The sequence below is a fragment of the Ursus americanus genome, chromosome 4 (genome assembly GCF_024610735.1).
Source record: "Ursus americanus isolate L20-20 chromosome 4, mUrsAme1.1.p, whole genome shotgun sequence".
Lineage (NCBI taxonomy): Eukaryota > Metazoa > Chordata > Mammalia > Carnivora > Ursidae > Ursus > Ursus americanus.
In genome coordinates, this window is record NC_142130.1 from 47,998,362 (window position 1) to 48,011,607 (window position 13,246).

At 41.0% G+C, this 13,246-nt stretch overlaps 1 protein-coding gene across 15 annotated transcripts in view; it reads right to left on the bottom strand.

Moving 5' to 3' along the window:
- BBX (BBX high mobility group box domain containing) overlaps nt 1-13,246 on the bottom strand; it is a 263,913-nt gene that overhangs the window by 38,623 nt on the left and 212,044 nt on the right. For all 15 annotated transcript variants that reach the window (XM_087861645.1, XM_045785275.2, XM_045785277.2 and 12 more), the window contains one exon: nt 11,363-11,443. In XM_087861645.1, coding sequence (XP_087717771.1) covers nt 11,363-11,443 — 81 coding nt within the window. The remainder of the gene's footprint in view (nt 1-11,362; nt 11,444-13,246) is intronic.

A 13,246-nucleotide genomic window follows, 5' to 3' on the forward strand; every position in this document is an offset into this window, starting at 1 on the left:
GAATGAAATGGAACAAATGCAGACATTCACTCTGGGGACATATTCCAGGAAATAGCATAATATTTCTTGTGGAGGTAATTACACCAGGCACTAGTCATGCTTTACTTCCTTGTTTCGGGCTCTTAAAAGTTTTTTTCCCCCACAAATAGAGTATGTTAATCCTAAATTGTAAGAAAAACAATTACACTGCTGGAAGTAAAACTATAAAAATAAAACAAATACCTCTGAATCAAAAACTATTAATCATAAATCTCACTAACCAAAAACCAAAAAAACACAAATCAGACTCAGAAACTGGGTGTCATTCTAGGTTACCTAATTTAACATCCTTCCCCATGTAGAAATCCATTTTACTACAATATTCCCAAGACTTAACGATCCAACTTTTTGCACAAAGATAGTGACCACATTAGAGGGCAGTTCTCTCGGAAATCTTTAACATTTTGAGGAAAAAAAACAAAACTATCATTCTGTCAGTACTAGTTGTTCCCTGAAGTCACATAATGTAATCCGCTCTTTCTCTCATGTGACAGACTTCCAAATCCTGGAAGACAGACGTTATGCTCCCCTAAGTGTCTTCTCCTGGCATAACATCCCAGTTCTCTTAACTGCTCACCACACGTAAAGGCTTCCCGACCTTTCAGCAGTTGGGACCCTCTTATCTACATATAATACTGGGGTCCTGAAGCGAGAACTGGGCTTTACTGAAATAAGCTGGGTTCAGGACCAGTACCACAGTGCTGGCCCAAGGCCCCACTTTGACTTGAATCCATATCAGGAAATAAAGGCTGAGAAATGGGGCAACAGTACATGCTCCGCTGGGTTGTTGTGATGCAAAAGGACAGACACAAAACTTTACATAAAAAGCTTCGCAAGGGCTGGGGAACATGGATCTTTCTTAGAATAAGTTCCTAGTCTTCGGGGCGCCTGGGTGGCACAGCAGTTAAGCGTCTGCCTTCGGCTCAGGACGTGATCCCGGCGTTATGGGATCGAGCCCGTCAGGCTCCTCCGCTGGGAGCCTGCTTCTTCCTCTCCCATTCCCCCTGCTTGTGTTCCCTCTCTCGCTGGCTGTCTCTATCTCTGTCGAATAAATAAATAAAATCTTAAAAAAAAAAAAAAAGTTCCTAGTCTTCTGCAAGCCTCTAGATGAGTAGTGGAACTGCCAACTTGTCAGCAGACAGGGACACACTTATCTTCTAATGGGGCACAATGAAGAATCTCTAACCTCCCATTTAAAAAAAAAAAAAAAAAGGTCAGGGCTCTTGGGTGGCACGGTAGGTTAAGCGTTCGACTTTTGGTTTTGGCTCGTGATCTCAGGGTTCTGAGATCGAGCAGCCCCCCTCCCCCGAGTCAGGCTCTGTGCCCAGAGGGGAGTTTGCTTCTCTCTCCCTCTGCCCCCTGCCCAGCATACACATATGCACGCTCGCATGTTCTCTTACTAAAATAAATAAATCTTTAAAAAAAAAAAAAGGTCCTACTTCTGGCTTATACTGGGGTTGTGGTCAATGGAAATCCTGGATTTCTTTACCCACATCATATGCTGGGAAGCTTGGTCTCTCCTTTATTTTTTGTACATAAATGTGAGATTTTTCCATTTTTCCTTATAAAGTTTATCCTTTCGAACTCTGAATTACATTACTTTCCATCTCTGTGTTATGGACACATTTGATAAAGGTGCTGTTTATGTCTTCATCCAAGTCTTTGGTCATGTTGAATAAGAAACGTCCAAGCACAGAGCCTTCTGGCAGACTTCGAGAGCCCTTTCATCAGGTTTATTTGAACATTAATGAACTTCAGCAATCAAAGACTGTTTTATAATCCAGTCTAAATTCCCCCCATTTTGTTCACAAGGACACTGTAAGATTAGGTGTCAAAAGTCTTGCTCCAATTGATACAGTATGCCAACAGCATTCTCGGCCTATTTCATAATCATACCAAGTGGAAAATGAAAATGGCTTGTATACCAGTCAGGGTCTAATTAGGCAAACAGAAACAACTTAAAGCATAACGAGCAGAGGGAATTTAATGCAGGAATAGGTTGGTTACAATCCAGGGATTAGCAACAACAGGAACAAATGGGGAAGGTCCCCAGAGGAAGAAGGAACCACGATGGGCCTAACTGGAGGGAGCTGAACACATGGAAGAGATGTTATCTTTGCTCTACCCCCAACCCCTCCTCACCCCTTCCCTGTGCATTCTGGCCAAGCTCTCCCCCTTGAACGTATTTTCCCATCAGAGTCTCCCACTGGCTGAACCCAGCTGGAAATCAAGGGGACACGGGCACCCAGGAAAGGCAGTCTGCAGCCACCAGAGATATGAACCACGAGGACCGACCCTGAAACAGCACATTTGAAAAGGACCTTTTGGGGGGAGACTTTAATTCCCAGTTTTTATATTCACTTCTCTGAGTTCAAATATTTTATTATCAGAAATAATTTTCAAAATTCCCTAGGAATTAACAGTCTGTATTCCACATAAAACAAATGACCTGGGAATAGCCATGGATGTAGTGACTCTTAGAAGATGTCAGCACTTTTAGATAGGAGCAAATTCTACCTTGGGAAGCTATTTCCAAAGGCACGGATTCTGGAGCTAGACTGTCTGGGACTGCAGACTGACTCTGCCTCTGATTTGCTCATTTTCTATAAACCTTTCTGTGCCTTAGTTTCCCCATCTATAACACATGGACGGTAACAATATTTCTCTTAGGAACACTGTGAGGTTCAATGAGCTGCACATGTATAGCTCTTGCAATAGTGCCTGGTATGGAGCAAGAAACGTATTCTGACAACCATCCCTCTGCGGCCTCATGCCATGCAGAATGAACATAGCTGCGGGCAGTAACAGTACTAGTTCCATGGGGATCATTAGCAGCACGCCATGGCCTGGGTACACTAAGTACTTTGCTCCAATTTTTTCATTCTAGGGTTGAATGATTCTGTAATTGGGAAAAAAAACATATACGACAAAATTAGATGCGAGATCTTAAATCAGTTATCTTTCAAGAAGCTACTCTCATTGAACATACAGTTAAGCTCAGTTCTACTACTGGGTACAAACATCTACTTTTGAGTGGTTTATCAATTCACTTCAGTGATACCTATGAAAGTGCATACAAACTATGTTCTGTTCACAGGCTTGGACTTGCACACGGATGAGCACATCGTGGACACAGAGGGACATCAATTAGTGCGAAGTCAAGTGAATAAAACTGCATTGGGGGAAGCACAGAATTAATGCCTGTTATTAATTAGTCAAGTTGCCCTTAATAGAGGGCTGGTTGTTAATCAGCCTTGAAACAGAATATGCCTTAGCAAATGACAATTTATTCTTCGATTATTATTTTAAATTGAACAATAACCTTCTTTAAAAGTGAGGATGTAAAATGTCTGCAGGACACCTTCCGGATGGAATTCCCACGGCTGTATTCAAAGAAGTCAGAATGTTAACGTTTTAAATCAAACGCCTCGCATAAATATTTGATATCTATTGTCTATTCCCTCAGGCACTATATATATATTTTTTATAACTGAAACTCAGGGGGCACAAAATTGATCCTGTTCACCTTTGTATTCTCCTCCAAGGATCTCTCCTAGTACCTTTCAAAAAGAAGGCATTCCACAGATAACTGTGTTGAACTGAATGGTTCATTAGTTCTGAGGTAATGGAGGAGTCTAAAATGCATTCTGATTCATACCAGAAAGAGTTACCTTACAAGTCTGTTAAAAAAAAATGCTAATTAGGACCCACATTCACACTGTCCTTCCTTATGCTTCCCAAGAGCAACAGTGAAAATTTATTTATTTATTTATTTTTAAGATTTTATTTATTTATTTGACAGAGACAGCCAGCGAGAGAGGGAACACAGCAGGGGGAGTGGGAGAGGAAGAAGCAGGCTCCCAGCGGAGGAGCCCGATGTGGGACTCGATCCCGGAACGCCAGGATCACGCCCTGAGCCGAAGGCAGACGCTTTAACGACTGCGCTACCCAGGCGCCCCCCAGCAACAGTGAAAATTAATCACCAATATTTTAGTTTTACTTCTGATAACTGAACCCTTACTAAAGTTTCTCACTGTTTTGTGTAGTCAGAATGGCCTGACAGTGATGTGCTGGAAGAAATGGCAACTCGCCCCCCCCAAAGAAAAATGAAAACCAGTATGCTGGAACGGAGATGCTACAGGATGCCCATATCGGACAGATGTGTAAAAAACTACCCTCTTCAAAATGATTACAAAGAGAACTTTCCGGAGGAATACTGAAGGGGTCGGATGGAATGTGCAGTGGAGGGATTATTTTTTATGTGCCTGGGTTCAAGGAGATTGCCATTTTCAGTTCAGGGAAGATCACGACATAGGCTCACGGTTTGTTACTGGGGACTACAGAGACATAATAAATCTGTGCTGAGCAAGCTTTTATCTCTTTGAATCAAAGACACTCTAAAATGTATTCCTTTCTACAAATGTTAAGGTATCGATTCATTTCTTTAATGTGTCCTGCAATAAAAGACTTAGTGAAACGACCAGTGAAAAAATAATTCATCATGTGTACTAGGGAAGAATAATACCACAGAAGTAGATGCCCTTTAACTGGTACAAAGCAATGGGTAAGTTGTTCCCAAAATGTACCCTACTATTTCACTCTTAATTATCTTTGTCTTTCATTGTCTATTATAAAGGATCCAGCTAAATTAAAAATAAAAGGCAGCGTGAAAACAGACCCACTGACACTCATCAAGAAGTTTCAATTTAAAAAATCTCTGCCTTTTAGTACAAAATAAATGTTTTACAGCCAAGGTATGTTTATAGTCATTTTGCACTGGCTTATTATCTGCCAAAACAGTGTAGACATAACCCTGGGATGGCACTTAGCAGTGCTTTCCAAGATGTGCACTTCTCTCATAATTAAATAAAACCAGAATGTTTTTGCCATGAACATACACTGGCTGATGGGTGCAGAGAATAAAGAATAGCACCGATGTTAAGAAAACTCAATTTTCTTTAGTATAAAAGATAACTGGTCACAGAACAGTGGTGGCTTAAATGTGTCTCTTTACTATTTCTTCAGAAATTATACAATTTCTGAAGACTCCAGATGGGGTGCAGTGACTTTTGTTCCATAGGCCATTTATTCAAGTCTCCCCTAGAAGTGTTAAAGGAAGTCATTAGGAGAATTCCTGTGTTGTAGTTCCTCCAAAAATAAGTTGATGGATGCATTTGGGAATGAGATGAAAAGTTTTAGGGCAGAAGTTTCATAAAAATGACTCACAATTCTGCATAAAAAGCTCTACAGAAAGAAATATATCACTTTCAAAGAAAAGACCCCCTCAAATATACTTTAAGTATTTAGGATTCAGTTATATGACAGCAGTGTAGAAGGGGCCAGGGTGAGAGCCATCCACTGAGATCCTGGCTCATGTCTTCTCACAGGCGCATGTCGCCAGAAGTTTTCCACTCCGTTCTGTACACAGCTGCCATGGGAGTCTGCTTTCCCACTGCACGCCCCTGCCCTCGGTCTTCACTCGCTCTTCACGATCTTCACGCACAAGTTTTTCTGCTTCACACTAACCACTCTCCCAATTCCAACTGCAGCCACACTCCACCTTCCATAAGTCTCCCAGCACAGCTCTCTACTCCTGCCTGTCTGATTTAGTTGTTGTCACGCACCTACCTCGCATCTGCCTGCCTTTTTACCCCTTGATCCCTCTGCTGTGTCTCTCCCATCCCTCCATTTAATTACGCAGCTCCCCATCTGCACTGTATGGGTGCTTAGGTACAAAAGAGGGAGGTGCACAAGGGTAAGTGGGGGCTGGCAGTGACTGCTGGCCTCAAGACTCAGGGCTCATTAGCGAAAGGAGAGGACGGTGGGGGTGCCACTACTGGCCCTGACCGATCGTGCTCATGTTGGAAGGCTGGACCAGTGTCTCCAGATTCTCTTAAATTTTCATGAGAAGTCAGACGTACATATTTGAAATCTCTATTTTTAAAATACTAACCCCTAATTCAAATGTAAAGTATAATACAGGTCAACAAACTGTGGCTGAAAAAAAAAATCTCTGCAAATTAAATGTGGCCCAAAGGCTGCCTAGTTTCAACCTCTGTTCCTCAACAACTCCTTCATCAAGAACCAGCTCCATGCTCTCTGTCTCTGTGCTGGGTCCCCACAACACTCCTGCTAATATTAATTCCTCCCTTTCTTGGCTTCACACGTTCACTTTGTGCATCACTCGTCACTCAAGGAGAGCTTTGTCATTTCAATGCATGGTTCCCTGTGAAACCATTTGCACACTTATTTCTCGTCCCTCAACTTTTTATATCTTAACTCGGCAACTGGAGAATAAGTTCTTGGAGGACAGGAGTCGTACACCACAATTTCCTCACAATATCTTCCAAAGTATATTCACTAACAGGCACTTACTTATTTAAGGGTGTAAGATGTATCTTGGCAGTTTCAAAAGTACAGACACTTTTTAAAAAGGAAATATCAGCTCCATTTCTTTGACAGCAGTCTTGAAAAATCTGTCATCTTATTCAGCCATACACATATGTGTAGGAGTGAGCTGTCTTCCATAGAGCCTTCTATAATACACAAAGTCCTATAACAAGCAACTTGCAGTCTTTTACATTCATCTAAATCAAGGAGACAGAATAGCCCAGTGTGGAAGAGCCCGGGTTGTGGAGACGGACTGCCTGGGTTTCCTACTGAGGCTCTAATTTCCTGTCCACATGACCTTAGGCCAAGTCACAAAACCTTTCTGCCCTTGTTTCCTAATGTGTCAAAGAGGAATGATCACAGTACCTATCTCAGAGGATGTGTGTGAAAATGCAATGAATACATATGAAGTACTTAGAAAAGTGCCTACCACATAGCAGATAACAAAGTCATCATTAGCTTGGGTTAGATAATACAACTTACTTTCTGCTATTAAAATTTATAACCTATTTTAAAGAACACATAAAATTATTTCAGAAAAAGAGAAGTAGAACAAAGAGTGATTAATATTTTTAGGCATGCGTTCCAGTCTCTAGTGGTACTCTAAAACACCAAACCTGCACCTGGATACAGTAAAGTGTGCTCACACCACCGATCTTAGAAGAAGGTTTGCAGCTTATCTCATCGTAATAAACATTATTTGTACATCTGTATGGAGGTAACTTCAGCAGCCTCACTGTTATTGGCATGGAATAGGTCCTCAATTAATTATTATTTGTTGGAATAAATGAATCAACTGTGCATCTTATTTTACTAGGCAATTTGATACCAGAGACCTTCCAAGTGTAGACTTTTCTTCACTAAAATGTACAGGTAAAGATGTCTCTGTGCGTCCTCCAACTATCTAGCAACTATAATATACAGTGATCTCCAGGGGGATGCTTTGCTATTCTTTATAGGACTTGACCTAATTAATTTCAAAATGAAAGGAAACACATTAGAGTACCTGCACCAATTAAGCAACTGATTAACTGAACAGTATGAATCTCATGGAGGTTTAAACATAAAGGACTGTATTTTCTTCTCAATTCCCTGACCTCAGCAGTGCTATGCCAACTCCCTTCCTAGCTGGAGTAGATTCCTGAAAAATACCTGGAACAGATCCCAGAATTTTCAGGTCACTTTCAGCTATTAAAAATCCACCCAGTTTAAAATGCCAATCAAGTGCCTGAAGCAGGGCCTTCCCCGGGGCATCTCCTGGCTACAGGGTCTCAGGAAAATAGAAGGGGTCCTTACAATGCCAAAACCGAGAGTGCAGGCCAATTCAAGTCTCTTTGTGTCTGCTGCCAACTTCCTCCAATTTTCTTTTTGCCTGCTCAAGTGGGTGTAGGGCAGAGCAATAAGTACATGCCAAGAATGTTTCTTGCTTTTCACCATGAAGCCATTTCTTGCACGCAACAGCCCCTGTAGCTTTGGGAGGCGTCCTTATTCAGCCCTTCTCCCATGTCAGCCCGTAGGAAGGAGGTGGGGTAGGGGGAGACGTGAGTTCCTGGGCTGCTTGTGGCCCTTCCCTTCACAACGCTATTTTTAATAGCTTCTGCTGTAGGACAGGAGAAGCAATGGTGGAGGCAAAGTAAACTGCCCATGGTTATGTCTGTCTTTTTTTTTTTTTTTTTTTTTACCTGTTCCTGCTATATAAGACTGAATGACCTTGTCAGGGGATGCCAAGGGCAGGGATGGTATAGGAAGTATTTAAGAGGCAGGGGTGCCAACTGATCGGAAGGCATATGGTCCAGGGGCTGGAACAGGGTCTTGTAGGCCCCTTGCTGTGTCCTCCAGGTGCTGAAAGGTTCAGGGGAGCCTGGGGATGCTGGGAAAGTTGCATCAAGGGTACTCAGGAGGTTTGGGTCACAGTTTTTTACTAACAATGGGAAGTAGTTGGTACTTTAGTACCAGCACAGCTGTACTGGAGGAAACTGGCTGAACATCACTCCTGCTTGTGGGAGCTCATCGGGGTCCTGAGCAAAGCTGTCTCTGTTGCGTATTTCCTGATGTGAGAGACTGTCCCAGGCCTGCTCTCTGACAACCCCTCCCCCCATGACTGTCCCAAAGCTTCTTGCCTGACCGCACTGAACTGCTTTCCCTTTGTCCACTTGACCCGTAGAAACTCATGCATCTTTATGATACCAAAACAGAGAGTACAGCAGGCCATTCTAAGCCTCTCCCTGCAGCCAACTTCCTCCAGTCCTTTTCTCACGTGGTCAGACAGGTGTAGGGCACAGCAATAAGTCTATGTCTAAAACATTTCTTGCTTCCACCAAAGAATGAGAAGACACCTCTTGCAGATACCCCCCAAACTTTAACAAAGGCTGTCTTAGAGCTCCCTTCACTTTGCTTGACACGGGGCAGGGATGAAGAGTGGAAAGCACTTCCTTCCTTTCCTCCTCAGGACAGGGAGAAAAGCCAAAATATTCCAGATGACTGGACAGTCTTTGATAGCCCCCCTCCCACTGATGACTTGGGGGTTAGGATGGGAATGAAACGAGAAATCCCTGTAGTGGCATATGGGACAGGAGCTGGATCAGACCATCTCTTTATAAATCCCAAGGATCTGGCCCAAACTGAAAGTGGCTTCCTGGTGGATTTCCCTTTGATATGAGTGAATTTAAAGCTGTTCTTTCATATTTCAGACAATAGCACCAATTCTGGGCAACAGGAAAAAATCCTCCTCCATATCCTGTTATACTTGTTTTAAGAAGCACCCAAAATAATTAAATATTATATTCAGTTAAAAAAATGAATATCAAATACACATGGAATAAAAAAAATTGAGGAAGCCTATTTCTACTGGTGATTATTTGGAGACGCTGATTAATCCATTGTGCACATATTTATGTTTAATTAGAAACTGGGAAGGATTTAGAATGTTATTCTAAAACACAGTCTATTAGCATTATGGCATCATATTCATGTGGTGCAAATAATAATGTGAGATTTTCTTGGTAAATTATTTTTTAGCGACCCTGTTTTATCAAAAGCATATATTTTTACTCAGATGTTATAAGAAACCAAGTCTGAGTATAAGCTGATTTGCTATAATTGGAATAGGCTTACTGCAGTCATTTTACCCCTTTAAAATTATGATACCAGCATTCAAACATCTGTTAAACCATAGCATCTGTTTCATATTTGGGATGCATCCCTACAAATTAGAAGAATGTTCTTTTTAATGAGCTCTGATTTAATAGGGAATCCTTTTTTTTTATATAACTGTTATGCCAAAAAAAGAAAATGAGAAGACTAAATCATCTCTCTAGCGCCCTCCACAGCAAAGTACCTCAAAGGTCCATATACTTCTAGTACAAAACTGTTCAATAAAGATATATTAATATGAGAGTTACAATTTAGTGTTGTTATGTATATTATTATGAGCGTGTCTGTACGTAAGCGTGCACACACACAGGGAAATGCAGAGAAGGCCATACATTCCTATTATTCAAGAAAAATAGTCACTTCTTTCAAATACACGTCTTGACAATCTGTAGGGTCTTAAAAATACGAAATTCATGACCTCGCAGTCTCTCTGTTTACTAAGATTTGTTTGCTCCAACTCCAAAAAGGCACACTTGTTGCCAGATCTTCACCATTTCAGTTCTGTCTGAAGTAGTACTTTGCCACTGACTCACTCAGTTCTTTTTTAAATGATTCCCTGTGATCTTTGGAAGTTTTCTAGTCATTTGTAGCCCACTATTTGGGTCTGATTTTGTCTTACAAGAAGCATGTCAGCTTAATGTCAAACAACAAAGGAGTCATTTGTTCCACGGTTTATATACTTTACTGTTTCAGGCCTTTGTATTTTTCTATTTCTAATGTGGACCTGGGCTAGACTTTAAAAGCTTCATTTGAACATCCTAGATTTTTATGATATAAGCTACCATAAAATTTAGAAAATGATAGGTTGTGTCCCGTTAAATTTAATAAAGTACAGAGGCTTTATAAAAAGAACTGTATCATTCACAAAAAAACCCCAAAAAACAAAAAAAAAACCCCCAAAAAACCAAAGAAACTCCAAAAACCCAACTCAGAAGGAACTCACTGGAAGGAAGCCAGAAAAATGAGAGAAAAGAAAGTTTAATATAAGAGATATTTGGCCACCCATTTTGTGCCTCCTAATTTGTCTCATCAAAAGAGAAAAAAACCGCTATTATCATGTCCTGGCGCTACAGACATTTCTTTCACAGAAGGAAGGCAGAGCAGTTGCAGGTAGGCAGAGAAAACCACGGTCCCTGCCCACCCCAGCAATAACTTCTGTTGGCACCTTTCTCGCCAACCCATCCCCCACCAAGCGAGGGCTCTCTGTTCCTCACAGGTTTAGGAAAGCTCATTTTCTCCTGTGCCAAAGGAACAGCAACATTTTATTCCGACGTCATATCAACTGTACTACTGACAGGTGTTACAAAACCAGATTTTTAAACATGTCATTTGAGTTCTTCACTAAAAAACAAAAAACAAACAGAAAAAAACCCAAAATTAAAACATTAACCACCTGGTTTAAAAGTAGTGTCTTCCAGGAATTTATAGATGTTATAGGAGAATCTGAGGAGAGAAACATGACTCAGGCCATTCTTCAGGGTTCAGGCTGGACTTATTTCACCAACGTGAGACAAAAACTGACCTTATTTTACAATCCTACCTGTGAAAAAAGATTCTGCAATTTCCCTGAGCCCCCTTTTTCTGTGCTTACTGACTTCTCGTAGCAAAACTCCCTTTTTCCTAAATCAAAGGCTAACCCTTTCATGGTTGAAAATTAGATACAACAACACACTTTCTTGTCACGGGTGAGATGGCACAGTTTGAAGAACGCTGTGATGATGAACTTTTTTTTGTGGTTTCCTCCTTCAGATCTTATCTCTAAATATTGTTAGAAACTTGCCTCTGCCAGTTGAAAGAGTGCCGACTTCCCACAGCGCTTCACAGGTTCAGCACCACCCAACTGCGAAGTGTTCGAAGAAATCTATACGGAAAACAGTTCACGTAAAGAATGTTAATTGTGTTACCAGAATCTTTGCTTCCTATTCATACACACCCAGGAGCTTTCTTTAGTTTATGAGAACATCATTGTTCCCAAGCACCAAGTAACTTGAGATGTGTCATACTTGGGATAATTTTTGAAACCAATTTTAGTCAACCACCTCAAAAATAGTAACAAAAACCAGGTGTGGCTTGGATAGCCGTTTAATGACAAGAGTATTTATCTTGTATACTCCAAGCTTTAAATTTAACTCTACAACCTTAAAACCAGATATGCATTTCCATTTCTATATAAACGCCAACTCATCAACGGGCCAAATACAAGGGATTTAGAGTCATTTTGTATGTACCAAAGCAACAAGTTTTTGTTGTTGTTGTTGTTGTTGTTTTTAAGGAATACATTTGAGACCTCTAAAAGATTTGGGAAAGAGCCTTGTCAGTCAACAAATATTTTTTTGAGAATCCAAAATCAATGAACGAGGGCATTATGACAGAAGCTACCAGTTTTATAGAAAACACTGGCCCTGGCTTGGAGAGACTGCTCTAGGGCATGTACAAAGATGACAGTCAAGACCACATCTCTAGGTAAGTTACAGAGCTAAGGCCTGTATTGAGGCACTTCAACGTTTTCAACGTTACACTGACTGCATGCTCTTCTGCAAACCTGACAAAAAGCAGCTGGGCACTGATAACAATGAATTGCATTGTCCTTTTTCATTTTTATATGAAAACTTCATTTTCAATTTCTAGCCTAACTTGGTAAAAAGCTGAGGACATACATTGTTAAGGATCTTTACAAAGTATTCTTCTCCTGGAGAAGCTCTGTCATCATTAGAGGAGCTAGCCCTGGTGTATGCTTTTCATATTCTTCGTGATTCTGAATTCTTCCTCAATTTAAGACAGAGGTCTCTCTCAGTTTAGTTTAGGAGGCAGTGCTGCCTGGTGTCTATATCCTTACAGATGACCCCAACTCCCACGGGGAGTTCTGTGGCGCTGTCAGCTCTGGGAGAGACTGGGAGCTCACTGCTAAAGAGAACTTTCCCTTTGTAGAGGCAAATATTTAATAAGCTGCCTGGACCATTTAGAAGGTTCTAGTTTACGGAATAAGGACTTTTTCTTCCTAGGTATTATCAACTTTAACAGTTCTTTGCTATTTATCCCAACAACTTCTTCTTTAGAAAATTAACTAAATGGTAGGGGCGCCTGTGTGGCTCAGTTGGTTAAGCGTCTGATTCTGGTTCAGGTCATGATCCCGGGGGGCATGGGATTGAGCCCCACTTCGGGCTCCCTGAATCTTAAAAAAAATATATTAGAAAATTAAACGGGGCTCAATCTTTCTGAAGTCTGGAATGTTTTCGTCTAGCTAAACTTTCTCTGATACGTGCCACTTCTACTTTTTCTAGACAAGATGAATTTAATAACTCACCTCATCACTAAACTAAGAGAAATGAACACCACCTCTCAATGACTTGAGGGAATGAAGTACTGAACAGAGATGTCAGTGTCTTGAACCAAGGTTGTAAAAACGAAAGAACATGACCTTTTGTCAGACAGACACGCCTTCATTACTTTTTGCTGTGTTGACTTAAGGAAATAATCAAGACTGAGTCTCCTCTACCTCATCTTCGAAACAGAGACAGTAATACCTGCCCCACATTACTGCTGTGAAGATTAGATTTTATGTTAATGAAGAGTCTGGCACAGTGCTGAGCTCATATTATGCTTTCAATAAATGGCGCAATTATTAACAAGAATTTATCATTAGGAACACGAATAAACATAAACT